At 44.0% G+C, this 26,634-nt stretch overlaps 1 protein-coding gene across 1 annotated transcript in view; it reads left to right on the forward strand.

Annotated features, from left to right (window-relative positions):
- PROM2 (prominin 2) overlaps positions 1-26,634 on the forward strand; it is a gene marked incomplete at its 5' end in the record, with an annotated part of 56,659 nt that overhangs the window by 27,601 nt on the left and 2,424 nt on the right. Inside the window, 12 exons of the mRNA XM_083368703.1 lie at positions 848-1,007; positions 2,904-3,056; positions 3,275-3,398; positions 7,640-7,731; positions 10,005-10,089; positions 11,458-11,604; positions 12,820-12,891; positions 13,011-13,103; positions 14,077-14,130; positions 19,117-19,197; positions 21,013-21,081; positions 22,637-22,726. Coding sequence (XP_083224829.1) covers positions 848-1,007; positions 2,904-3,056; positions 3,275-3,398; positions 7,640-7,731; positions 10,005-10,089; positions 11,458-11,604; positions 12,820-12,891; positions 13,011-13,103; positions 14,077-14,130; positions 19,117-19,197; positions 21,013-21,081; positions 22,637-22,726 — 1,220 coding nt within the window. The remainder of the gene's footprint in view (positions 1-847; positions 1,008-2,903; positions 3,057-3,274; positions 3,399-7,639; positions 7,732-10,004; positions 10,090-11,457; positions 11,605-12,819; positions 12,892-13,010; positions 13,104-14,076; positions 14,131-19,116; positions 19,198-21,012; positions 21,082-22,636; positions 22,727-26,634) is intronic.

Genomic DNA, 26,634 nt, shown 5'->3' on the forward strand with positions numbered 1-26,634 from the left:
AAAAGGCAGGGTTGTTTTCTGTAGTTGTGTTTGTTCACCTGATATTTCTAATGTGAACAGAGGCAGCCAGGGAATCCTCATTTAGCAACCACAACTGGGACCAGCAATTCGATTGTTCAGCGATCGCGAACTAAAAGTGCAACTGTGCCAACGGTCTTCCTTTATTTTTCCCTTTGTTTTATAGACCTGCAAAGGTCATAAATGCAAAGATTGGTTGCAAAATTACTTTTCCATCACTGCCATAACTGTGAACAGTCACTAAACCAAGCAGTTGTTAAACAAGGATTACCTATTCTATTACATCTGGTGGAGTACTAATTTTACTAATCCAGGTGAAACGTTAATATACTGTATATTGCCAGTCCATGTATGATATGCCATACAATAAATAAATAATTATAATGGAGCACCATTTGGGCCAGACAATTAGATTAAGAACCAGGATTGGGACCAACATCTGATTTCTGTGCTGGAGCCCACACAAAGCCAGCATAGTGGGATAACCAGTGGAGGTCCATATCCCAGTCCACCCTCACCTACAAAAATCCACCTAGTGATGTGGGGCCAGGCTTAATTTTCCAGCCTAACAATCTCATGGGATTATGGTCTGGGATTCAAAACTGAAGGAACGGAGTCTTGAGCTTCTGGAGAAAGGATTGGAGAAATATCTAGCTCATAAGTAAATCAGATAGAAAGACTCAACAATGTTCCATCATAGCTGCAAGTGCTTGGTGGATACTCTGGCGATCATGATTTCACTGTGCAAATGATGTAAAATCTTCATTGGATATGTTTTGGCATGAGGACCATGAGGACACTTGCATGGTGGATGTCGCTTTCCTTGCAGAGCTGAAGAAGGACATGGAGAAAGCTGCCCAAAAGGTCCAGTTTGTTGCAGATGAATTCCCCATCTCTGATCAGACCCGTCCCATGGATGATGCCTTGGCGAAGGCAGAAAATATTAGCCGCCCTTTCCTGAAGGAGGTGAAGCATTTTGAGAGATACAGGTAAAACAAAGAGGTGGGCAGAGCAGATACTTGGCAAATATTTATCAGGTAGCCTGCTAAGAAACCCCCCACGCCTAACATTTGAGGGGACCGAGAACTCTACTGAATGGAGTGGTAATATAATATGGACAGAGCTACAGCACACATTTGACCAGCCTGGACAAAGAACTTCCTTTTCCTCTGGTATTGGAGGAAAGGAGGAGATTTTAGGAGGGATCATTGCTTTTAAGGCATACACTCTGCAAATCTAGACAGCACACTAAAAAGCAGAGACGTCACCCTGCCAGCCAAAGTGTGTATAGTCAAGGCCATGGTCTTCCCATTTTCAATGTATGGCTGTGAAAGCTGGACCATAAGAAAGGCTGAGCGCCAAAGAATTGAGGCCTTTGAACTATGGTGCTGGAGAAGACTCCTGCGAGTCCCTTGGACTGCAAGGCGATCAAACCAGTCAGTCCTAGAGGAGATCAATCCTGACTGCTCTTTAGAAGGCCAGATCCTGAAGCTAAAACTCAAATACTTTGGCCACCTAATGAGAAGGAAGGACTCACTGGAGAAGAGCCTAATGCTGGGAAAGATCGAGGGCAATAGAAGAAGGGGACGACAGAGAATGAGGTGGCTGGATGGAGTCACTGAAGCAGGAGACATGAGCATAAAGGGACTCCAGAAGATGGTGGAGGACAGGAAGGCCTGGAGGAACATTGTCCATAGGGTCGCGATGGGTCGGACATGACTTCGCAACTAATAATAATAACAAAGAATATTTAGAATAGAATAGAATAGAATAGAATAGAATAGAATAGAATAGAATAGAATAGAATAGAATAGAATAGAATAGAATAGAATAGAATAGAATAGAATAGAATAGAATAGAAGAGTCCCTTGGACTGCAAGGCGATCAAACCAGTCAGTCCTAGAGGAGATCAACCCTGACTGCTCATTAGAAGGCCAGATCCTGAAATTTAAACTCAAAAACTTTGGCCACCTAATGAGAAGGAAGGACTCACTGGAGAAGAGCCTAATGCTGGGAAAGATTGAGGGCAATAGAAGATGGGGATGACAGAGAATGAGGTGGCTGAATGGAATCACTGAAGCAGTAGGCATGAGCTTAAATGGACTCCAGAAGATGATAGAGGACAGGAAGGCCTGGAGGAACACTGTCCATGGGGTCGCGATGGGTCGGGCATGACTTCGCAGCTTAACAACAACAACAAATAAATAAATTATCGGACCAGGACTTTGGGCACTGCAAAAATGGTGTTGGAGTATCAGGCTGGTCATCCCTGACCTAGGAGGAGACCCAAGATTGAGAAAGTCATTGAAAGAACTTGTAGGAGGACCCACTGCTGATGCAGAGTTTGTCCATGAAAACTTTTCATTGGCTACAACAGTTCCAAATACTTTTATATATGCACAAATATTTTGATTGATTTATTATATGCCATCAAGTAGTTTTTGACTCCTAGCAACCCCATAGGCAGATTTTCTGTCCCTAACCTGACCTTTCAGGTCTTTCAACATTGTACCAATTGCCAATATTCACCGCCCTGAGTCCTTCGGGAGAAGGGCGGTATACAAATTAAATTAATAAATAAATAAATAAATATAACTGAGTACAAAGGTTAGCTTTGGGTAGCCAGAAGGAGGAGGGCAGGAGAGTCAAAAAGAGTGAAGATGGTGGCTTCAACTGTGGGCCACAGATGCCATCTAGAGTTTTTTTTTTACACAAACACAATGGATGCCATGTCTGTAAAACACCCCTTGCCCTTCTCCACCCAATTTAAACATTTCTAATTGAACTGAAATAGTATACCACATTTCTGGTGGATAAGTTAAGAACTGACTTAGAGCCTCAAGTTGTCTCCTTCTGATTCCCCACACCTTTTTTGTCTTTGCCAGGTGGGTTGCAGGTATAATAGCATGCACAATTATCCTACTGATTGTCTTCTGTAATGTTCTGGGCCTTTCCTTTGGCACTTATGGATTGGTTGTGCGAGATGATCCCAGTGACTATGAGAGCCGGGCTGAAGCTGGAGCCAAATTTCTCATCACGTAAGAACTCTTGGATGTCATCTCTATCGATAAAGGAGCAAAATAAGGAGGGCAGAATGTGGCTATTTCTGGGTACCTGCATCTAAGCAGAGATGTCAAATGCTTCCCTGTGGTCAACCTGGCTTCCAGGTTCTTTGCAAGGAGCAGCAATGTAGCTGGGAAAACAGGGTGGCGACTTTTGTCCCCTCCCTGACACGTGTTTGTCCATCTGATTACAGGGGTGTCATTTTCAGCTTCCTCTTCTCCTGGATTCTGATTCTCTTGGTCGCTGGCACCTTTCTGATTGGGGGAAACATCCAAACGTTGGTGTGCAAACCTTGGGCCAATGAAGACATTTACAGAGTGAGTTCATTTGCCTAAAAATGAGCAAGCGTGCTTAGGGGTTGTTGATGAAAAGGCCTTATTTTAATGGAGCCTTGCTGTTGTTCATGTTGTTCATTGATTTTGAGACTCTGGAAAGAGTGTAGAAAAGAACAACCAAGATGATTAGGGGCTGGAGGCTAAAACATACGAAGAATGGTTGCAGGAATTGGGTTTGTCTAGTAGTCTACAGAAAAGAAGGACTAAGGGTGACATGATAGCAGTGTTCCTATATTTGAGGGGCTGTCACAAAGAAGAGGGGGTCAACTTGTTTCCCAAAGCACTGGAAGGCAAGACAAGAAACTAATCAAGGAGAGAAGCATCCCAGAACCAAGGATAAATTTCCTAGCTGTGAGGACAATTAATCAGTGGAACGGCTTCCCTTCAGAAGTTGTGGGTGCTGCAACACAGGAGGCTTTTAAGAAGAGACTGGACTTCCATTTATCGGGAATAGTATAGGGCCATGGTGGCGAACCTATGGCACGCATGCCACAGGTGGCACGCAGAACCCTCTTTGTGGGTACACGCACCGTCCCCAGTCCTAGGCCTCCAGTTGGGTTATATAAAACTTTTTCAGTTTAGGCCTCCGCCGCCATGTGCAAAAAGAAAAAAGGTCGATCAATCAAATTTCAACTTCTCTCAGGGGAAAAAAAGGATCTCACAAAGTTGGAACTGATTGATTGAACTTTTTAGTCCCACCCAGTCTGCCGTTACCACCGCAGCCACACCCATCCAATGGGCCACACCCACCCAATGGGCCACGCCCACCTGGCACCCAACAATACATAAGTGGGTTTGGGGTTGCAGTTTGGGCACTCAGTCTCTAAAAGGTTCGCCATCACTGGTATAGGGTCTTCTGCTTGAGCAGGGGGTTGGACTAGAAGACCTCCAAAGTCCCTTCCTACTCTATTATTCTGTTCTGGGTAGAACAGAAACATCAGCTAATATCCAGGCTAAACTCTAAGACAGCCAATATGGTATAGTGGTTACAGTGTCCCTTCCAACTCAGATTCTATGGCTTGTCCTACAGTTCTGATTTATTGACCATGACTTCTCTGAGTCATGGAAAATTCCAGACTTCTTCTCATCTGAGAAGGCAACTCCACTCCTTCTACATTTCCACAAGGTGGGATGCATGTGAAGATTTGCCTGCTGATGGAAACATATGTCCCTTGTTTTAAACACACTCCTTTAGAGGTAGTCCTCAACTTACAACAGTTCGACAGGACCCAGATTGTGGGGAGCAAGATGCTGACTCTGTAAACTGCTTACGGAGGGCTGTAAAGCACTGTGAAGCCGGATATAAGTCTTAAGTGCTACTGCTATTTAGGGACTGCTCAAAATTACAATGGCAGTGAAAAAAGGAGCTTATGACCGTTTTTCACACTTATGACCATTGCAGCTTCCCCATGGTCACATGATCAAAATTCAGACACTTGGCAGGTAGTTCATATTTATGATGGTCACAGCGTCCTGGGGTCATGTGATCAGCTTTTCAAACCTGAGAAGCAAAGTCCATGGGGAAGCCAGATTCACTTAACAACGGTGTTACTAACTTAACAACTACAATGATTCACTTAGCAGCTGTGGAAAGAAAGGTCATAAAATGGGGCAAAACTCACTTAACAAATGTCTCATTAGCAACAGAAATTTTGGGCTAAATTGTGGTTATAAGTTGAGGACTGCCTGTATTTTAAAAAACCAAGATTGATTTCACTTTTCATCTTGGTTTTTGCTCTTGAATTTTCCTTTGTAAAGCAAAGTTATAAACAATTAAACTTGACAACTTTAAGATGTGTGGACTTCAACTCCCAGAATTTCCCAGTTAGCTAGAATCCACACATCTTAAAGTTGCCAAGTTTGAGGATGGCCAAATTATTAATTTTTTGTGTGTGAACCTCTTCCAGGTTTGCTTCTTTTTCAGCTTTGCCTTTAATTTATTTCTGAGGAAAATATAGTCGCTGTACTTTAGGAGCTGCTGGCTCTTTTCCTCCCTTCACTGTCAATAGATGAACCATGTTGGTGAATTAATTAAGCCTCTTTGGAGAACCATTAATGCTTGTTCTTCATTAAGATAGAAAGTCACCGTCACTGCACACTGCCTTGTCATCAGCTGCATTTAGAAACAGGCAGCTGCAGAGTGATGTAGGCAAGCTCAACTTATTCATTAAAAAACAAATTTCTTTGTTAGAATTTATTATTTATTAAATTTCTTTGCTGCTTATCGTTCACCCTTTTAAATGTAAAATAGTAAAATGGAAATACTCAAGATTAAGAAAAAAAACAGGTAACTTCCAGAACTGCCCAACCCATGAGGAAACAGTAACTTTATTTTTTTTAAAAAAGGAAATATAAAATTGGATTTAATACTGCACCTTTGGATTTAATGGAACTCTGATAAAGTCTGTAAACTGAGATTCATGAACACTATTCATGATATATAGTAATTTATACAGAGACATAAAGGGACCAGAGAGTAAAGATTTAATTAGTCCACACAAACAAGTCTTTTAGAATAATTTTAATGTTTTTTACTATGGAATAATTTTAAATGTTTGTTTTCTTTACAGTCTGTTTTTATTCCATGCTTCCACAGTCAAATTAGTAAGATGGGCGGCTATATACAGTAAATGTGATGAATGAATGAATGAATGAATGAATGAATGAATGAATGAATATGCAATACTTCCTCCTGCAGCTTTTTACACAACAACCTTGTGAGGTTGGCTGGGTTGAGAGAGCTGAAGTGGCTCAAAGTCCCCCAGAGAGTTTCCAAAACTGAGGAGGGCTTCAATCTGCCCCCACTCCTAATCCAGCATCTGCTTACGACAGATATTGGATTATATTGGATTATTCTTTCATCTTGTCCAGCTGTGATCCACACAAGTTCAAAACTTGGAAAAATTGGTGTCAAAATTGTTGTGCTTGGGAGAATCAGTCAACAAGTGTGTGCAGGCAACTCCCCCCTTTTCTGTGTCACACACCCTCTTGCACACAAACAGATATTGTGAACATGAATTTTGTCAGCTGCATGTGTTACCTTACTTTCTGGATGAATGCAGTGCTGAAAGCCTGCACCCTTCTTTTAAAGAAATTCCAGGGAAAGATAAAATAGAAAGAGTACAGATAGTCCTCAACTTATGGCCACAACTGAATCACAGTTAAGTTTGTAACACGGTTCTTAAGTGAATCGGGTTTCTGTCATTGATTTTGTTTATCAGAAGGCCACAAGATGTGATCACACAACTCCAGGACAGGGTATATACCAGTTGCCAAGTGTCCAGATTTTTGATCATGTGACTATGGGGATGCTGCAATGGTCATAGGTGTGAAAAACGGTCATAAGTCACTTTTTCAGTGCCATTGTAACTTTGGTCTCTTAACAAACTGTTGTAAGTTAAGAACTACCTGTACATATTTTGGAGGTGAGGTTAATTTTAAGAAGTGGGGTGACCAGGGTGTAGCCAACCAAGCCCTCTTGCAAGGAAGGCATCAGAGAGAGGTGGAGATGGGTCTTTTGTTAACAACAGTTGTTAGGTGTGGGTCTTATGTCGCAAGTGTCTCAGTATTGACAATTGACAGAGGAATCAATGCACTATTTCTGGACTTTCTTCATAAAAGAGAACAAATGAAATTTTGACATTGGGTTTTGACAATTAAGTGGATTATTGCTACAGGAATAATATTACTTGCTATTTGGTATAAGTAAAAAGTTGACACTATAACTTTATTAGGTACCTTACTGCATCAAAAAAGTAGGAAGTCACTACTTTTTCTGTCTTTCCCCCCCCTCTTCCCTCACTTTATTCTCTTTATCTCTTTTCCTTCTCTCTTTCCCCTTTGCCTTTATTTCTGTCTCTATTTTATATTAGAAAAAAGAAATTTAATAAAAAAGATAGAGGAGTCAATGCAATGACAAACAGTAGCAGTGATGGTTCCACTCCTGATATTAACCTCTCCCAATTTATCACCGCTGACCAGCAACTGTGTCTTCCACTGTGCCATTGATCTTCTTCTTCTTCATCTCTCTCCACAATGTGAAGTCACAGCTGCCAGTTCTTTAGGTATACCTCCATAGGTATTGAGTTCCTCCGAGAACATGCCATGTTGTAATGCATCGGCATAGTAGATATGTGGACGCATGCAGTGTGGCCTTTTGCAACTGAGAGATGGAAATGTTGTCAATGCACAGAAAATAATGCACAAATATTTCTATTGTTCAGTTCATCGACACCCCTGGCAACCTTCCGCCTTCCATGAATGTCTCTCAATACCTTGGCTTAAAGCAGAATCTCAACCTCACGTCTGCATATCAGTGAGTACCCCACCTTTTCTGAGGGCATCCTTTTGCTAGAGAGTTGGACTGGCTGGCTCCCTCCAGGCCATCACCTCAAGAGCATGGCCAACACCTTGAGCCAGCCATAGGATTACAGAGGGCACAAGAACAGAGTTGAAAGGGATCTTGGAGGTCTTCTCGTCCAACCCCTTGCCCAAGCAGGAAACCCTCCACCATTTCACGAAGTGGCTGTCCAGTCTGTTCTTAAAAGACTCCAGGGAAGGAGCACCCACAGCTTCTGGAGGCAAGCCATCGGTGAATTGTTCTCAGTGTTAACAAATTTCTCCTTAGTTCTAGGTTGCTTCTCCCTTTGGTTTGTTCCCATCTGTTGCTTCTTGTCCTGGGCTCGGGTGCTTTGGGGAATAGGTTGACCTCCTCTTCTCTGTGACAGCCCCTCAAGTATTGGAAGACTGCTTTCACGCCATCCCTAATCCTAGTACAAGGGTAGGCAACCTTGGCTCTTTTATGACTCGTGGACTTCAATTCCCAGAATTCCTGAGTCAGCATGGGGGAACTATGGCCCCCTCATGACTCGTGGACTTCAACTCCCAGAATTCCTGAGCCAGCATGGGGGAACTATGGCCCCCTCATGACTCGTGGACTTCAACTCCCAGAATTCCTGAGCCTGCATGCCTCAGCTTGGAAACCTCTCCCTTTTCCCTCAGCACGGCTGGCTCAGGAATTCTGGGAGTTGAAGTCCACGAGTCATAAAAGAACCAAGGTGGCCTACCCCTGGCCTAGTACAAGATAGCCAAACAGGCAAAGGAGGACAAGGACCGTTGGAAAGGAGGAGAAGGGAGGGAAAGAGGGAGGCAGGGTTTCACTTTATGGGCACCTGCGACAAAAATTACAGTGAAAAATGGCAAAAAAAAATGTACTTAGGGCTAAATGGATAGAAGTTACTTTTCCAAGCATCTGAAAAAGCTGGCTTTTTAATACAAGCTGGTTAGTAGGCAAAGACCTGCAGAATGGAACCCATTAAGATCGGGTCAGTTTCAGACAGCAGCTGAGGGTGATGATCAGCTAATCAAAATAACAGAGCAGAGCCTGTTAACTTGAAACTAGCCTGTTTTAGGGACACCCTGTAATGCAGAGAAAAGCCGCTCAGGAAGAGATACTAAAAGAAGTCAGTCAATATTTGACTTTTTTAAAAAAATATATATTTATTATGGCTCTATCCATTAAAGACAAAGGGAAGGAAGGAAGGAAGGAAGGAAGGAAGGAAGGAAGGAAGGAAGGAAGGAAGGAAGGAAGGACAAAAAATTTAAAAAACATATGACTGACTTTTGACTTTGTTTTCTTAAAAACTGGAGGTTTTTAAGAGACTAGACAGCTACTTGTCTAGAATGGTAATGGGTCGCCTTCTTGAGCAGTGGGTTGACTAGAACAGAGGTCCCCAACCTTCTGGGCACCAGGGACCGGTGCCATGGAGAAAGGTTTTTCCGCGGACTGGAAGGGGTGTGGTTTTGTGTGCTGCCTGCATCCTGAGGATGGTGCTTTGCTTGTTTGTGCAGCCCGCTTGTTGGCATGCTGCGGACCGGTGCCGGTCCACGGATTGGGGGTTGGGGACCCCTGGACTAGAAGACTTCCAAGGTCCCTTCCAACTCTGTTATTCTCTTCTATTTAATATACTACAGGTAGTCCTCACCTTATGACCATAATTGAGCCCAAAACTTATGTTGCTACGTGAGAAATTTGTTAAGTGAATTTTGTGATTTTTCTCGTCACATTTGCTAAATGAATCACTGTAGTTGTTAAATTAGTAACATCATCATTAAAAGAGTCTGGCTTCTTCCTTGACTCTGCTTGCCAGGAGGTCACAAAAGGAGATTACATGACCCTGGACACTGCAACTGTCATTACAGGCTAGTTGCCAAGCGTCCAAATGTAAATCACCTGACTGTGGGGATGCTGCAACAGCCACAAGTGTGAAAAATGGTTGTAAGTCACTTTTTTTCAGTGCTGTTGTAACTTCAAACAGTCACTCAACGAACTGCTATAAGTCGAGGACTATCCGTATTACAATCTTTTGTCCCAACAATACTTGGTTTTAAAGCTCTGCTGCCAAAGCCAAAAAGGAAGGCGGGTCCTTCGTTGCCCACGGTCTGGTAATCCTCACCTGGCGAAGCCAAAAGATAGGAAGGAAGGAGGCTTGGAGTTGTGAGTCAACACTATCTAGACATCTTGCATAAAGCAGGCAGTGGGAGATTGCAAGCTGGGGGTTGGCTTAATTTCTTTCCGTCTCCCTTCAGGCAGTGCAAGAATGGGGCAGGCCTCTGGGAAGTTTTGCAACTGAAGGAACAGTACAGCCTCAGCGAGCATCTCAGCGTTGCCAAGGTAACAAGCCTCTGGCGCATCCTTGCTTGCCCCCTTTTGCAACGCAAAGCTCGATTCCCCCGGGGAACCTTCAGGAGGATCCTAGGAGATCAAAGCTCACCATCAGGGTCAGCCCTACTTCAGCCCTTGGCTTCCAGAGGATCTCAAGATCTTCCTGTCAATGTGGGAAGAAAACGGCTGAATTCTGCCTCCTGGTCTCTCAAAACAGGCAATACATAGCTTCCTCCGTTGAGTCACCTGAAAATAGAGTCAGAGAATCTGTTTTGCAATATCGGCTGGGATGGAGCTTGAATTTAGGCAACATTTCTCCTCACAATATTTAAATATACTCAGTGGGGTGGGGAGAACATTGGCCTAACTACCTTTTCTTTGTAAACTCCAAAAGCTCACAACCTTATTTATGGGGACTTTTGCACTCTTAAAGAATGTTGGTCACATTTCCTTGGAGAAATCATTCAAACTTTATTATTGGAGAATTGCCCATGATTAATTTGCTCTCCCCACAAAAAAAGGGGGGAAAGGGAATTTAAATAGAACTTTTTCCTGTTCTGTGCACATGCTTTCAGGACCAGTGAGGCTCGTGTTCTGAATCACAGGTACATAGCATCAGATTATACATTGTTTTTCTTTATAAAACATAAACTTTTAAAAAACTTTGGCCCGAGACATAATTTTATGTGGCTGAAAGACCGTCTCTGGGACAAGGGTAGGCAACCTTGGCTCTTTTATGACTCATGGAATTCTGGGAGTTGAAGTCCATGAGTCATAAAAGAGCCAAGGTTGCCTACCCCTGGTCTGGGAGATGCAGTTCTACCCTTTCAAAGTTTGTTTTTGAGGCAGAATTGTCCACAGAAGGGGGTCAGAAAAGTCAAGATGGCAGCCACAACTGTGCAATCTAAGCCCTGCCCTTTTTCAATGGGCTTAAAATGGGATGGAGCCTTAATCCTTGATTGCGGTCACCATTTTGACTTTTTTGACCACTTTCCTAGAGACACTCCAGATTGGAGAAGATAAGAGGCATCTATTCCCTTTATTATTACTTTCCTCCCCAGAGAAAAAAATAAATTGAAAAAGCAGTAAAAACACATCAGAGTGCTATTTCAAGCAGGAAAATGCATGGAAGGAAATGATTTAATAGCCTGTCCGATCATTTTCCAGCCACATTTTCGGCCTATGGAAGCCTGAAGGCCAAGTGAGAATGGGTGTGTGTGTGTGTGTGTCCCAGCACTGACTGAAAATTGGGCAGCTAATAAATTCAGAAAAATGAATACATTCATTTAGTTAAAATAAATTAAACTTAATTAAAATTTAAATTAAATAATCACCCTAAAACTTGCCGTTGTAAAAGCGGTCTTTGTTTCCTCCCAGTACACCAGAGAGTTTCAGGAACGTCTCCGTGACATCAACCTCCACTTTGAAGATATTGTTTTCTTAAATGCAAAGGGAAGGCAGGACTTGGAGACCTTCAGAAAGAGCCAGGTGGACTTGATCAACTATGCTGACTTCGCAGCAGAGGTGAGTCTATAATTGGGGGAAAGAGAGAGATGTCCTGCACTATGCGCCTATGGAGATTCTCGATCATCCAGGCCATGGCTGTCCCAAAGGTGCTTTCCCCAAAAGGCAACTGGACTTCCTTGGTTAAAAAATTCCAGTTAGAAAGTCCAGTTGCCTTTTGGAAAAACATCTTTGGGATGTCCTGGACTCCCATTTCCGTCCACAACTACAGATGCAGAAGTCACTATCCTTTGAGGTAGTCCAGACAGGCCATGATTACTAACTCCACCTTTATTGTCAGCTTTCAGTAACAGCATATAAGCATGCAGGAAGGTAACAGCATTCCATGTTTTGCTGTATGCTCTGTGCTGGAGCATGCTGGCCACATGAATAAGCAGGCATATACATAGAATGAAGGCTATTGCTAAGCACATTGATTTGTGCTTTAAATTGTAAGCCGCCCTGAGTCTTCGGAGAAGGGCGGGATATAAATGGGATTAAAAAACAAAAAAAAAACATCTCAAGACAATGCTGGCTCTTTGACTTAAGGAACGGAAATGAGAACCACCTCCTAAAGTTGGTCACAATTAGCAGGATATAATCCGCAGGGACACCTTATAGCCGTAATGGCGAACCTATGGCACGCGTGCCACAGGTGACACGCAGAGCCCTCTCTGTGGGCATGCGTGCCGTCGCCCCAGTCCTAGGCCTTCAGCTGGGTTTTATTAAACTTTTTCACTTTAGGCCTTTGCCACCATGTGCAAAAAAAAAAGGTTCAATCAATCAATCAATATCAACTTCTCATGGGGAAAAAAAAAGATCTTGCAAAGTGGGAATTGATTGATTGAACTTTTTACTCCCACCCAGTCTGCCATTACCACCGCAGGCACACCCACCCAATTGGCCACACCCACCCAATTGGCCACATGCACCCAATGGGCCACGCCCACCCGGCACCCACCGATACATAAGTGGGTTTTGGTTTGCAGTTTGGGCACTTGGTCTCTAAAAGGTTCGCCATCACTGCCTAATAGTAACAGAAAGCTCCTCTCCCATCCCCCGCCTTTGCCTTCCAGAGAACTAGGGAGGGTCCCATCTGAGACACTTTCGACACCTCCATTCCTTCTGTGGACTGAGATTCCTTCTGTCTGACTGTTGTCTCAGCTACTGGTACTTATTTCCTCCTCCCAAGGATATTCTCACAGCCCATTAAATGGCTAATTATTTCTCTTGCAGATGCGCAACCCTGTAGTGAGGACCAATGTTGAAGGATTGGCAGTAGATCTTGAAAGGTTGAGTAACGTTCAGGTGGGGAAACCAGAAGAGATGGGTGGCCATGTATAGGGAGGGAAGCAAGTCACCAGAGTCTTTCTCAAATTCCCATCCTCGCTTCCCAGCCAACCCAGAGATGTTGATGTTTCCTGCAGAGCGACAGAACTCTGGCAGAACAATTGGTGGAGGAAGCCCTGAAGCTCAGAAGAATCCAGAACCAGATGGTCCTCCCAATAGAGACCCTTGTGGTAAGCCTTCAGAGAAGCACACCAAGGAAACCTCAATTTGCTTCCTAGCTTTTCATTATTCATGGAAATCTTTTGAACATGGTACAGGAACCTTCTCCAACATAATTCCCTCTAGATGGGGCCCATTCTGGTTAGGAATTCTGGAAGGTGCAGTCTGAACAGGGGGCTCAAGAAACATTCTTAACCAGCTCAGTTAAAGGCCTAGTGGCCTCATTCATATACTGTGCTAAGAACAAGTGTTTCTCAATTGCTTTCTCAGAACTGCCTTCCTTTGCTCACTATGCTTCACTAGATGCCAGTCTGCCACATGCCATGGGGGAGGGAGCTGTGGGGAGATGGGGGGAACCAAAAGGGATCTTCATGCCACCCAGAGGCATACCAAGGCCATGGATCTGGGAATGGGATGCAACACCTGTCCATCTATCCAACCACTGCAAGGACAGTTACCAAAACATCTTCAAATGTGAGTGGAGAATGGGGAGATAACGGGGGTGGGTGGGGTGTGAAAAGGAGAAGGGAAAGTTAATGAGGGAATCTTCGTGCACAAACTTTTAGATCTGGTTTTGCTCCTGTAACCACTTGACTGTTAGTAAAAGTAACCTTTTCACTACAAATGAAGTCGAGAGTGTTTCTTTCCTAAAAAGGGCCAAGTTGGGCCAGGACTGACAGGCTTTATATGGGGAGCAAAATACTTCCCTTTCATCATCAGAATGATAAGTTCATGACTATGGAAAGTGACTCTCAAAGCAAATTTTGTGGCATTTCATTGGCATCTATTGTGCAAACTCCTTTATCCAGAAGTGCCTCAACAGAAAGAGCAAGCAATCTATTCAGAGATTTTAAATTATGGCCTATAAATTTAATTTTAGGTAAAGTGAAGCTAGTGCTTCTAGTTCTATTTGAATGGAAGAGGAAGCATGTGATTAATATTTCATGAGACCAAATTATTTTTTTTATTTCATTTTATATATAGGCACAACTGAAAGAAAGTCTCCAGTTTTTAGCAACCATGTCACCGAGCTTTCAGGTATTGTTGTTATAGGTGAAATAATTTCAGGGGTGCAATTATCTATCTATCTATCTATCTATCTATCTATCTATCTATCTATCTATCTATCTATCTATCCATCCATCATCTGTCTCTCTGTCTCTCTGTCTCTCTCTCTCTGTCTCTCTGTCTCTCTCTCTCTCTCTCTCTCTCTCTCTCTCTCTCTCTCTCTATCCATCCAGCCATCCATCCATCCATCCCATCTTCCACTTTTCCTTAAATCACATCTGTACATTTGATGCTAGAACATTAGATGTGCTTGAGTTTTAAAATAATATATTGTCTTTCTTTTTTTACTTCTACACCGTTATTTTACCTGGGATTCTTATTGGTAGAAGAAAAATGGTGATACCTCCTTGGAGTTTGAATTTTAATTTTTGGATGTAGATTGGCAAGAAAATCCACTCTTAACTTTGTTGCCCACCACAATGGAGATTGTGTAGGGGAGAAAATGTGCCTCTGCTTCCACCGGGGATGACTGTCCTTCAGTTTGGCCTTTTCAGTGGTTGGGGGAGCTGAGATATTTCTAACTGATTCTTTTGATAAATTACTGATGGTAACCTCAAGATATTTACTCAGAAACCAAGAGGAATTGTTGGCCAAATTGTTAGCTTCCTAGGCACGTGCCTCAGCATGCATACTTTAAACCAGAGGTGTTCAAACGTGCCCCTTTTATGACTTGTGGACTTCAACTCCCAGAATTCCTCAGCCAAACACGCACCCCTGCTTTAAACTTTTATAAACTGTAGTTTCACTCTACAATTAAACTCTTGTTGAGAGTTTGATTGATCCAGCTTCTTAAAAGCTTTCTGAGATGGAACTCTCTACAACCAAGCTGTTGTTCAGATATGGCTATTAGAAATATATATATTTTTACCTTTAATGTGGCAATTTCTATTATTTCTAGCTCTGGTTCTCATTTCTGTATTCCTGGAAAACCATTCCTGAACATCTTTCCTAGGGCATCATTTTATGTGTCTAAATACTGGCCTCATTTCTCTCTTCCGTCTGCTGTTCTCTAGATTGAACCTGCCCAGTTCCTTCAACCTATCCTCTCATGGCAGGTCCTCAAGTCTCTTCCTCCTCTTTGTCACTCTTCTCTGGGCCTGCCTGGACCTGTCCTAAATGATGGCCAGCATTTCTGGTGTAATTTCATTGCCGTAGTTACAGGGGAAGGCAACCTTGGCTCTTTTATGACTCGTGGACTTCAACTCCCAGAATTCCTGAGCCAGCATGGCTCCACTTGGAAACCTCTCCCTTTTCCCTCAGCATGGCTGGCTCAGGAATTCTGGGAGTTGAAGTCCACCAGTCATAAAAGAGCCAAGGTTGCCTACCCCTGGCGTAGAAGGTTACACAAACCCATACTGGTAGTCCTGAACTTACAACAGTTCATTTAGTGACTTTGTGAAGTTATAATGGCACTGGAAAAAGTGACATGACTGTTTTTCACACTTTTGACCATTGCAGCATTCCCCCCAGGGCAGTGGCGGGATTCAAATATGTGAACCACCAGTTCTCTGTGTGGAGACGTCTGCTTCCGGAAGTCCATTCTGGGCCTGGGCAACAAAAAATTAGCTCCCGGTTCTGCCGAAATGGTGCAAACCGGTTTGAATCCCACCACTGGCCCAGAGTCACATGATCCAAATTCGGGTACTTGATAACTGGTTCATACTTATGACAGTTGCAGTGTCCCGGGTCATGTGATCCCCTTTTGCGACCTCCTGACAAGCAAAGTCAATGGGGAAGCCAGATTCACTTAAGAACCATATTACTAACAACTGCAGCGATTCACTTGGTGGCAAGAAAGGTCGTAAAATGGGGCAAAATTCAATTAACAGCAGTCTCACTTAACAACAGAAATTTTGGGCTCAATTGCAGTCGTAAGTCGAGGACTACCTGTACAGTGCTTCTGCACTAGCCCTTCTACAGCTATCTCATCTATGAAAATCCTGTTTTCTACATCAAACGTGGACCAGATGTCCTGTTTAGCCCAATGCAAAATCTGCATTTAAGAAGAGACGTTGCTTTCATTCTGCTCTGGAGACTGAACTAATCATGGAAGGATATTTCACCTCTCATCTATTACGGGGTAATGAATGCAGATTCCAGCAGAAACGTCTTGCACAATTAAAGATTAAGCAGATAGCTTTCTTTTGTGGGCTGGGGAAGGAACCAGCTGGGCCATAATTACAGACAAACGGAAAACACCTTGTTATCAAACAGAGGAACCGGTTACTCCTTTCCATAAATGTAAAACGCCTTATGCATTTTCTACACAGAACATTTCCATTTGAACAATGGAAGGCGACTGATTGTGCATGCAAAAAATAAATAAGCACACGCATTAATGTTCTGGTTGGCAACACACACTCGTGGGCACCTGGGCACACATAGCAAGCCCAGATGCTGTCTATGGTGTGCTACAATAGATTCTTATAATTTTGTGCTAAGTGCCTAAAATGCTGGTTTGGCTGCTGCGTCCTTCTGCAGATAACTGATTGTGACCATGGCACCAACTTGGGCAGTCATATTGATCAACACCAGCTTTTCCTCAGTGAGTTGAATTTCCATAAGGCCGTGATTTTGAGAGATGGTCCAACCTATCTGGAAGATCCCACCTCTGATGAATGAAGGCAGATATATGTGTTCCAGGAAAATGTTGCAGGATCCAGTCTGGGTCAGTCAACAGCCCATTCTCAGAGAACTTCTCTCTCACCAGAATGTGAGAGACATCCATGGAGAGAGAGAGAGGTTCCCCTGAGGATGGGCTCCAGCAAAGCTTGGAAGACTAAGCCTCTGTTCCCAGTGACTGACCCAGATTGGATCCCACCTCTGCCCCATCGTGCCCTCTTTCTCTAGAGGAAGCATTGGAGGACGATCAGCCAAAGGGTTCCTGGCAACTTGGCTTCTTATCTTTGCTGAGTTGAGTGTGGGGAAAGATTCAGCAGCATCACATCTGCCACTGGGAACTTGCGTTCACAATGTTTGTGTAGATATGTGTGAAACTTGCATATGCTGCAATTTGTTTTTCTCCAAGTCTACTTATGAGGTTTTGGGTCAGTGTCTAAGTTTCCTTGATTGATCTCAAAAGGAAAGGCTGAATAAGAGCTGGTTAGTCCAGGCAATCCTTGACTTATGATCACAATTGAGATAATACAGTACATGTATTGTGTTGTACTGAATAATTGTTTATTAGTAGATTTAATGTGAAAGATTGAGGGCAAGAGAAAAAGGGGACGACAGAGAATGAGGTGGCTTGATGGAGTCACTGAAGCAGGAGGCGTGAGCTTAAAGGGACTCCAGAAGATGGTAGAGGACAGGAAGGCTTGGAGGAACGTGGTCCATGGGATCACGATGGGTCAGACACGACTTCGCAACTAACAACAACAAGATTTAATGTAGTTCAATAGACAGCGAGCTGGGTCTAGTGGTTCAAAAGGCAGGTTAGAAACCAAGAGATTGTGAGTTGCGGTCCTGCCTAAGGCACAAAGCCAACGGGGTGACTTTGGGCCAGTCCCTCTCTCTCAGCCCCAGGAACAAGATGAAGGCAAATGCTCTTGCCAAGGAACTGCAGGGATTAGTCCACACAATCACTAGGAGTCAAGACTGATTCGAAAGCACAAAAAAATTAAGTAAATAAAAATAATAAAATATCTACAGTAATATACCGTAATTACTTCCTTGTACTTCCCTCCTTCCTTCCCCTTCTCAGAATAACAGAGTTGGAAAGAACCTTGGAGGTCATCTAGTCCAACCCTCTGCTCAAGTAGGAGACCCTACGTAGACTATTTCAGACAAGTAGCTGTCCAGTCTCTTCTTAAGATCTTCCAGTGATGGAGCAGCCACAACTTCTGGAGATAAACTGTTCCATTGATTAATTGTTCTCACTGTCAGGAAATTTCTCCTTAGTTCTAAGTTGGTTCTCTCCTTGACTACTTTCCATCCATTGCTTCTTGTCCTGCCTTCAGGTGCTTTGGAGAATAGGTTGACCCCCCTCTTCTTTGTTGCAGCCCCTCAAATATTGGAAAACTGCTATGTCACCCCTAGTCCTTTTCATTAAACTAGACATATCCAGTTCCTGCAACCGTTCTTCATATGTTTTAGTCCCATAATCATACTTGTTGCTCATTCTTTCTAGAATATCATCACCTTTTTATATGGTGGCAACCAAAACTGGATGCAGTAGTCCAACTGTGGGCCTATAAAGTGGTATTAACACTAAATGAGATCTTGATTCTATTCCTCTGTTAATGCAATCTAGGATTGTGTTGGTTTTTTGGCAGCTGCAGCACACGGCTGGCTCATAGTTAAGTGATTGTCCACTAGGGCTCCGAGATCCCTCTCACAGTTACTGCTGCTGAGTCAGGTACCACCTATTCTAGACCTGCGCATTTGGTTATTCTTGCCTAAATGTAGAACCTTGCTTTTTCACCAATGAATTTCATTTTGTTAGATAGTGCCCAATGTTCAAGTCTGTCAAGATCCTTCTGTATCTTAAGCCTGTCTTCTGGAGTGTTGGCTATTTCTGCCAGCTTGTAGTCGTCTGCAAATTTGATGAGTTTCTCATCTATTTTCTCATCCAAATCATTGTTGAAGATGTTCTAGAATACTGGGCCTAAAACAGAGCCACTGCATACTTCCCTCCATGTAGGTGCAGTTCCACTAAAGATTACATGTTGAGTGCGGTTAGTCAGCCTCCTCCTCCTCCTCCTCCTCCTCCTCCTCCTCCTCCTCCTCCTCCTCCTCCTCCTCCTCCTCCTACTCCTACTCCTACTCCTTCTGCTCCTCTTCCTCCTTTCTTAACCTTCTAGTGGTGTCTACCAGCCCTGCAGTAGATGGCAGAGTGGAGGAGTTCAGTGCAAACTTGCCATATTCAGAGGTCCTTATATCCTTTGATTGCAGCAGGAGCTCTCCTGGCTCCCCTCATGGGTAAATAACTTGCTTTTTCTTCCTGCCTCTCCCCAGGCTCAATTCAACAATACCGAGTCCCAGATCACCTTTGTGGAGGCCATTCTGCCCTTACAGACCCAGAAGATCCTCAGACAGGTGAGCTAGAAGAAAGCAGGTAAACTCAAAAGGTTGTTCCCAAGAGTGTGGCTATTTGAGGAGTAATGGCACAGCATCAGATTCCCCCTGTTGCTCTTGAAATACTCTACTAGACTTGTCTTCCTCTGTCATAATGCAGGAGGAGCCTTTCCCAAGCTGATGTCCTCCAGATACGCTAGGAGTGCAAATCCTACATATCCCAACACATCTGGAGGGCAGCAACTTGAAGTCATCTGTTTTAGAGAATACACACACACAGAAAAACTGGACCATGCATCTATAATTGCATATGTCAATTGACCAGATTATGCAAGATGCTGGATACATCGAGAGGTGCATATTAATAATAAAATAGAGGGAAAGCCTGTTCATGAACAATTTTGGGCCACCCGGCGGCCCATCGTGGCAAAGAGAATTATGGCTGAGCTAGGCATTATTTCTGATCCAACTTTGGGCTTCCTCTGTTGCCCTTCATCCCTTCCCACAAAACTCGTCCTCTGAAACAGGATATTCAAGGAAGGTGGGGCTGGGAAGAACAAAGCAGGGCGGAGATGCAAAGGGAAGGAGTGGCATTCATGAACACTCTGGGAAGGTGGCAGGTCAAAAGATCTATATTTCTTTTACTAAGTCAGTCTAGAAAAAGAAATGGCAAAGAATCAGAATCAACGGGCTGGAAGGGACTTTGGAGGTCTTCTAGTCCAACCCCCTGCTCAAGCAGGAGACCCCGTACCGTTCTGGACAAACAGTCATCCAATCTTTTCTTGAAGACCTCCAGCGATGGAACACACAACTCTGAGAAGCAAGCTGTTCCATTGATTAATCGTTCTCACGGCTTCCCCCAAGTTCCTATAGTTTCCATCCTTCAACCATTTCATCCCTATTGGTAAGAATTAAGTCCGCTATAGCTGTCCCTCTAGTTCCCACCTCCACCTTTTGTATGACAAAGTTGTCAGCTAGGCACATCCGGAAACTGCTTGATCTCCCACGTGCTGCAGAGTTTAGTATTACTGCATTTTAGCATTATTGTTTAGTATTGTTCAGTTTAGTATTATTGCACTTTTCTTTGCCCAAACTCTAACAAAGTTACTGTTATGCTGGTCACACAGTTGTGTAGCAAGATATGAACGGAGGGCAGTCTAACGGTAGACCTGCTGCAATCACTTTATTTCAAAGTGTTCAAATTCATATCTCTCACTCAACAATCACAAACAGGGGAATTCTGGGAACTGAAGTCCATACATCTTAAAATTGCTGGGGTTGAGAAAGTTTTTGTTATTTTGTTTTTATGGCACATTTTTCTGCTTTGTACTTTTTTTTATTATTGTCTTTTGTTTTTGTTTTCTTTCCTGGGAGTAAAGTAAAAGTTTTATTGAAGAAATAAGAATCTTTCTTGAAGTCCATCAGCTGCTCAGTAGAGGTTTCCTGTTGGAAAATGCAGGACGTTTTATGATCTGCCCACAGCTGTTCTAAATTCATGAACTGATTAACTGGATACTGATTAGAAGTTGGATCCCCCAGAACTAAAATTTGCTTGCTGGATCTTGATGCTTTTGTTGTCCACACCTTGAACTGGGCACTGTCGTCCTATAAAAGGAGACAGATGACCCAGATCTAAAATATGGCTATTCGTAGGACCATCGATAATAGACTGCTGCTAGTTGGTCTATCTGCAGAAAAAAACATTTGCATATTTTTGTTGATGGGAATTGTCCTTGGTTTAGAAAACGTTTTATCAAGGGGGGGGGGGAGAAATGGGCTTCTCTGACAAATTCTTTTACAAACTCTGCTTTCAACTCAATTTTCCTTTTGCTTCAGGAGTTGGACTGCTTTGTAAGGAAAGAGTTGGGATACATCTCCCAGTACCTGAACTGGATGAGGACTACGGTGAGGACTGGCTCCCCTCACAGTACTCAGGTGCCCCTGGGTCAGCAGATCCTGATGTCGCTCAGAGTGATGGTGACCTCTGGGTGGGCAGACCTGGCTGGCTGATGATGGCAGTTGATTACACACAAGTTTCCATGTTATTTGCTTGGACAAAGTATGTATGTGATTGGCCATTGTTTTCTTCTGAGAGGTTATTGGACTTCCCAGTGTAAATTCCCCTCCTGACTTCCTGCCTCTCATCCAGATACTAAATTGGTTCGGCCATGCTTCGGTTAGCCAGGGTAGCCTGGGTGATGCCTGCTTGCTGGGCATAATTTCATGCCATGTGGGACAAAATGTCATAGGCAGGTGAACATAAAGGAGAGTGAAGATCCTGGGATATTAGGCTTATAAGATGCTGGGAAGAAGCAAGGGTCAATGTTTGGATCATTCAGGCTGTGGGGGTTCTTGGAAGTTTGCAAACGGGAGTACCCATGGCAAGACTAAACCCAGGCATTCATCAGGGAATAGGGGAGAGGTGTTGGAGAAAGAACGAAAAGATCCATAGCTGACCCCATCCATCTTCTGAAACATGGAAACCAACTAAACCTCTTCTTTTTAAAATTCTTCCATGTACACCTATGGTGGCTCGCTCACCATGTTGCTCTCAGAAGGAAGCGGGGGCTTAAAAAAACATCAAAAGCGGATGCATTGTGCCTGAGGCAACTCACATGTACACTATAAAAGAGGCTCATGTGTACCTCAAGGCTCAGGGGAAAGCCAGCTGTTCAAGACCCTTCGGAAGGCCAGCAGAGTGTCAGGAAGCTGTTCCTTGGGAAGGTGCAGTGACAGAGAAGGCATGCCTCCAGCCCCTGTCGGAAGACCCTGCTTAAACTGATGGGTCTGGAAGATACCAACTTTGCCTGACCTTGTTGGGTGGGCAGAACTCATTGGGGGACCAATAATGGTCTAGCTCTAGCAAATATCCTATCCCAACTTCTTCATTAATGATGTGTAGCATCCCCAGAAACACCTGTCACTCCAGGCTTCATCTCCACCCTTGACAGTTGCCTTGTGACTATCATCATTAGGTTAGAAGCCCATCTGCATCTACAGCAACACTCACTAAGGGGAAGGGTGTGTTGTATGCCCCAGACTTGATTCCACCAAAGACAAAGCCCTTAGACTCCAAGTTGACAGAGCACAGCAATAAAACAAATACCTCAAGATTTATTTGAACAAAATACCAGCCAACCTATATTTCTCTTCCAAGATGGCAGCATTTTTTGCAATCAATTGATCAGCCATTGAATCATGTCAAGGGGCTAAGGCGGTGTTTCCAAAGCAATTTCCAAGTGTGTAGACTTCAAATCCCAGAACTGCACACCCAGCATGACTATTGATGAGAATTCTGGGGTTTGGAGTCCACACTCTTGGACGTTGCCAAAGTTCCTAAGTTGCTAAAGTGTTTGAGCCTTGCTGAAGAGACCTTGATGGAACATTGTGGCTCCAGACTCTGAGCAAAGTCGATGTGCATATCAGCAATTACAAAAAATATTCTGTTGTTTTGTTCCAGCTGACTGAGGATGTTGCTTCTTGCCAGCCTTTTTCCACCGCTCTGGACAATGGCTTGGTGATCTTGTGCAATCGCATCGTGGATCCTTGGGTAAATCTTTCTGCCATCTAGCGAAACCCTTCAACCTTCTTTCCTGGCCCGTTTAGTGACCATTAGAAGTCACAATGGCACTGAAATAAATGACCTTTTTCACACTTATGACCATTGCAGCATCCCCACAGTCATGTGATCAAAATTCGCACGCATGACAACTGCCTCGTATTTATGACGGTGTCCATAAGTCACACCATCACCACTTGTGACCTTCTGGCAAGCAAAGTCAATGGGGAAGCCATATTCATTTAACAACTGTGTTATAACTTAAAGCTGCAGTGATTCACTTAACAACTGTGGCAAGAAAAGGTCATAAAATGGGCCAAAACTCACTTAACAACTGTCTTGCTTAGCAACAGAAATTCTGAGCTCAATTGTGTTCATAAGTTGAGGATTACCAGTATATTCCCAGCCTGATTTTTAAGATATGTTTTTTTAAAAAATCTCAGCACTTCTTTAGACATCTCTGAGGAGTAAACACTATAAGAGGAGGAGAACCATTTTGGTTTGGGAGAGTCAAACTCTGAAACAGTCTGGTTGTGTTTTTTCAGACTTGCACCTTTTATTAAAAAGCTTCAGCTAAATCTGTGCCCTGCTTTCGATGAGTGGACTTTAGCTCACAAAACCTTGTGCCTTTTTATTAACTTTGCCAGCATGAGAACCTGCTACCAGACTTCTCAGCAGTGATGTCCACAGTAGGTCCAGATGGTCTAGCCCAGGGGTAGGCCACCTTGGCTCTTTTATGACTCGTGGACTTCAACTCCCAGAATTCCTGAGCCAGCATGGCTCACCTTGGAAACTCCCTTTTCCCTCAGTGTGGCTGGCTCAGGAATTCTGGGAGTTGAAGTCCACCAGTCATAAAAGAGCCAAGGTTGCCTCCTAGGCCGCTTTATGACTCATGGACTTCAACTCCCAGAATTTCTGAGCCAGCCATGCTGAGGGGAAAGGGAGAGGTTTCCAAACTGAGCCATGCTGGCTCAGGAATTCTGGGAGTTGAAGTTCACGAGTCATGAAGGGGCCATAGTTCCCTCATGCTGACTCAGGAATTCTGGGAGTTGAAGTCCAAGATTCCTAAAAGAGCCAAGGTTGCCTACCCCTGGTCTAGATGGTGGCATTCTCAAAACATTTTGGCGAGTTCCAATTGGCTGGTCACAGGGGGAGGGTCATGGGGGGGAGGGCTGGGATGAGGGGAAACCTTTGTGTATCTTTTGAGTGTGTGAAACCCAGAGCTCGCCTGATTTTACTGCAGGCAACATCCTTTTAGTAAAAGGACCTTTCGCTCCTATCAAATGAAATCAAGGGTCTTTCTTTCCCAATGGATCAGACTGGGGCAGGTCTGACAGCCACAACGGTGTGAACAAAGCTCCCCCTGTTTTAATGTGCATCACGATCCTCTCACTTCACATAAATCTCTTCTCAAAATCCAACTTGTCTGTTGGATTCACTTTTTCCCCCAAGAAAGGCTCATGTCTGCGTAGGTATAAGGCGAAAGATAGCGTCTTCCAGTCAAGGGCAATGCCTGGTGACTTCATGGATAGATCTGTGAAATTCTCCTGGCAAACCCATTAGAAAAGATCGCCACAACCTCCGTGTGAGGACCAGGCCGAGAAGGGTGGATGAACACATTTGCAACTTTTCCATTCAGGGAAAACAAGGTCATCCCCCTTTATCAAATTTAGAGACTTACTGAGGATTTTTACTTTATTTATTTATTTATTTATTTATTTATTTATTTATTTATTTATTTATTTATTTATTTATTTATTTATTTAATTTGTATACCACCCTTCTCCCGAAGGACTCAGGGCGGTGAACAGGGCAATACATATAAACAGTGCCCATAATAAATTAATACAGATTAACAGTTAAAATCCATTTATAAAATCCAACCCCGTCCCATCAGGCCAGGCCAGCTTGTTCAAAGAGATGGGTTTTAAGATTGCGCCGGAAGGAGCGGAGATCGGGCGCCATCCAGAGCTCGACCGGAAGATGGTTCCAAAGATCCGGTGCACCCACAGAGAACGCCCTCCCCCTTGGGGCCACCAGTCGGCATTCTTTGACCGGTGGCACCCTGAGGAGGCCCTCTCTGTGGGAGCGTACTGGGCGGAGGGAAGTTGACGCCAGCCGCAGGTGCTCCCCAAGGTATTCCAGACCCATGCCATGTAGGGCTTTGTAGGTCATTACTAACACCTTGAACCTCACCCGGAAAACAACTGGTAGCCAATGCAGCTTGCGGAACAAAGGTGTGACATGGGAGTGTCGGGAAACTCCCAACACAACTCTCGCGGCTGCATTCTGTACCAGTTGGAGCCTCCGAGTGGTCTTCAAGGGTAGCCCCATGTAGAGAGCGTTGCAGTAGTCAAGATGAGAGGTCACGAGCGCATGAGTGACCGTGCGTAAGGCATCCTGGTCTAGATAGGGCCGCAACTGGTGCACCAGGCGAACCTGGGCGAAGGCCCCCTAATCACAGCTACTATATGGTCTTCTAAGGAAAGCTGTGAATCTAGGAGGACTCCCAAGTTGCGAGCCCTATCTACAGGGGGTAATAACACCCCCCATAGTGAGGGGTGGGATATCCTGAGTATCCCGAGATGCCGGTACGCACAGCCACTCAGTCTTGTCAGGGTTGAGTCGAAGCCTGTTCCTCCCCATCCAGACCCGGACCGCCTCCAGGCATCGGGACATCACGTCGAGGGCATCACTTTGACCTATAGGTAGTCCTCAACTTACAACCATTTGTTTAGTGACCATTGAAAGTTACAAGGACACTGATAAAAGTGACTTATGACTATTTTTACACATACAACCATTGTAGCCTCCATATGGTAACATGATCAAAATTCAGGCACTTGGCAACTGGCCTGTATTAGTGACAGTTGTTGTTTCTGGTGTGTGTGTGTGTGTGTGTGTGTGTGTGTGTGTGTGTGTGTGTGTGTGTGATATGTGATCACTATTAGTAACCTTTCCAGCAGGCTTCCGATGAGCAAACTCAATGGGGAAGCTAGATTCGCTGAATGACCAATGATTCCTTTAACAACGGTAACGATTCAGGTAACTGTGCAAAAAAGCTCACAAACTGAGGCACAACTCACTTGCCTCGCTTAACCATAGAAAGTTTGGACTCAGTAATTGTCATAAGTCAAGGACTGCCTGTGCTAGGATGCTCCAAAACCCTGGACCAGTCAGTCAGAACTGACTGACTGGATGAGAAACCAAACATTTACAAATAAAAAACAACAACAAGAAGGAAGTCCAGTCGCCTTTTGGAAGAACCCCATTTGGGATAACCGTCAGCTGGATGATTGAGGCTCTCCACAGACATTTGGGTTCCCTTGTCTTCTTGGCATCAAGGGAAGGAGGACATGCAGCCTTGTGAGAACCAGGAATGCAGGTGCAGGATAGCTTGCAGATCTTCATGTCAGAGCAAGCCTCAGCTTGCCTGCCTTGCCGTCCACCCAGAGGAGGGGTGGGTGGGCCACTGGGTGGAAAAGCCTTGGGGAGGACCAAAAACCACCATCCTCCTCCTCCTCCATGTGGTCTCTTTCCACATTCTTCCTGGAGTGAACAAAGGAACCTCTTGCTTTGCAACAAGTCCACTTTCCCACACCTCAAACCAGACAACCCTGGGGGACAACCCCAAGCCAGATGAACCATATTAAGTTGGATAGAACAATCAATGCCTTGTATCCATGTACGCCTGGCCCTTGACTTATAACCATTCATTTAGGGAGCATCCGGAATTGTAACGGTACTGAAGTGTTAAGCGAGTTTTGCTCCATTTTATGACCTTCCTTGCCACAGTTGTTAAGTAAAACCACTGCAGTTGTTCAGTAACAGTAACTTCAGTGCCGTTGTAATTTCTAGTCGTCACTCAAACAAATGGTTGTAAGCCAAGGACTACCTTT

This window comes from Vipera ursinii (assembly GCF_947247035.1).
Source record: "Vipera ursinii genome assembly, chromosome: 8".
Classification (NCBI taxonomy): domain Eukaryota; kingdom Metazoa; phylum Chordata; class Lepidosauria; order Squamata; family Viperidae; genus Vipera; species Vipera ursinii.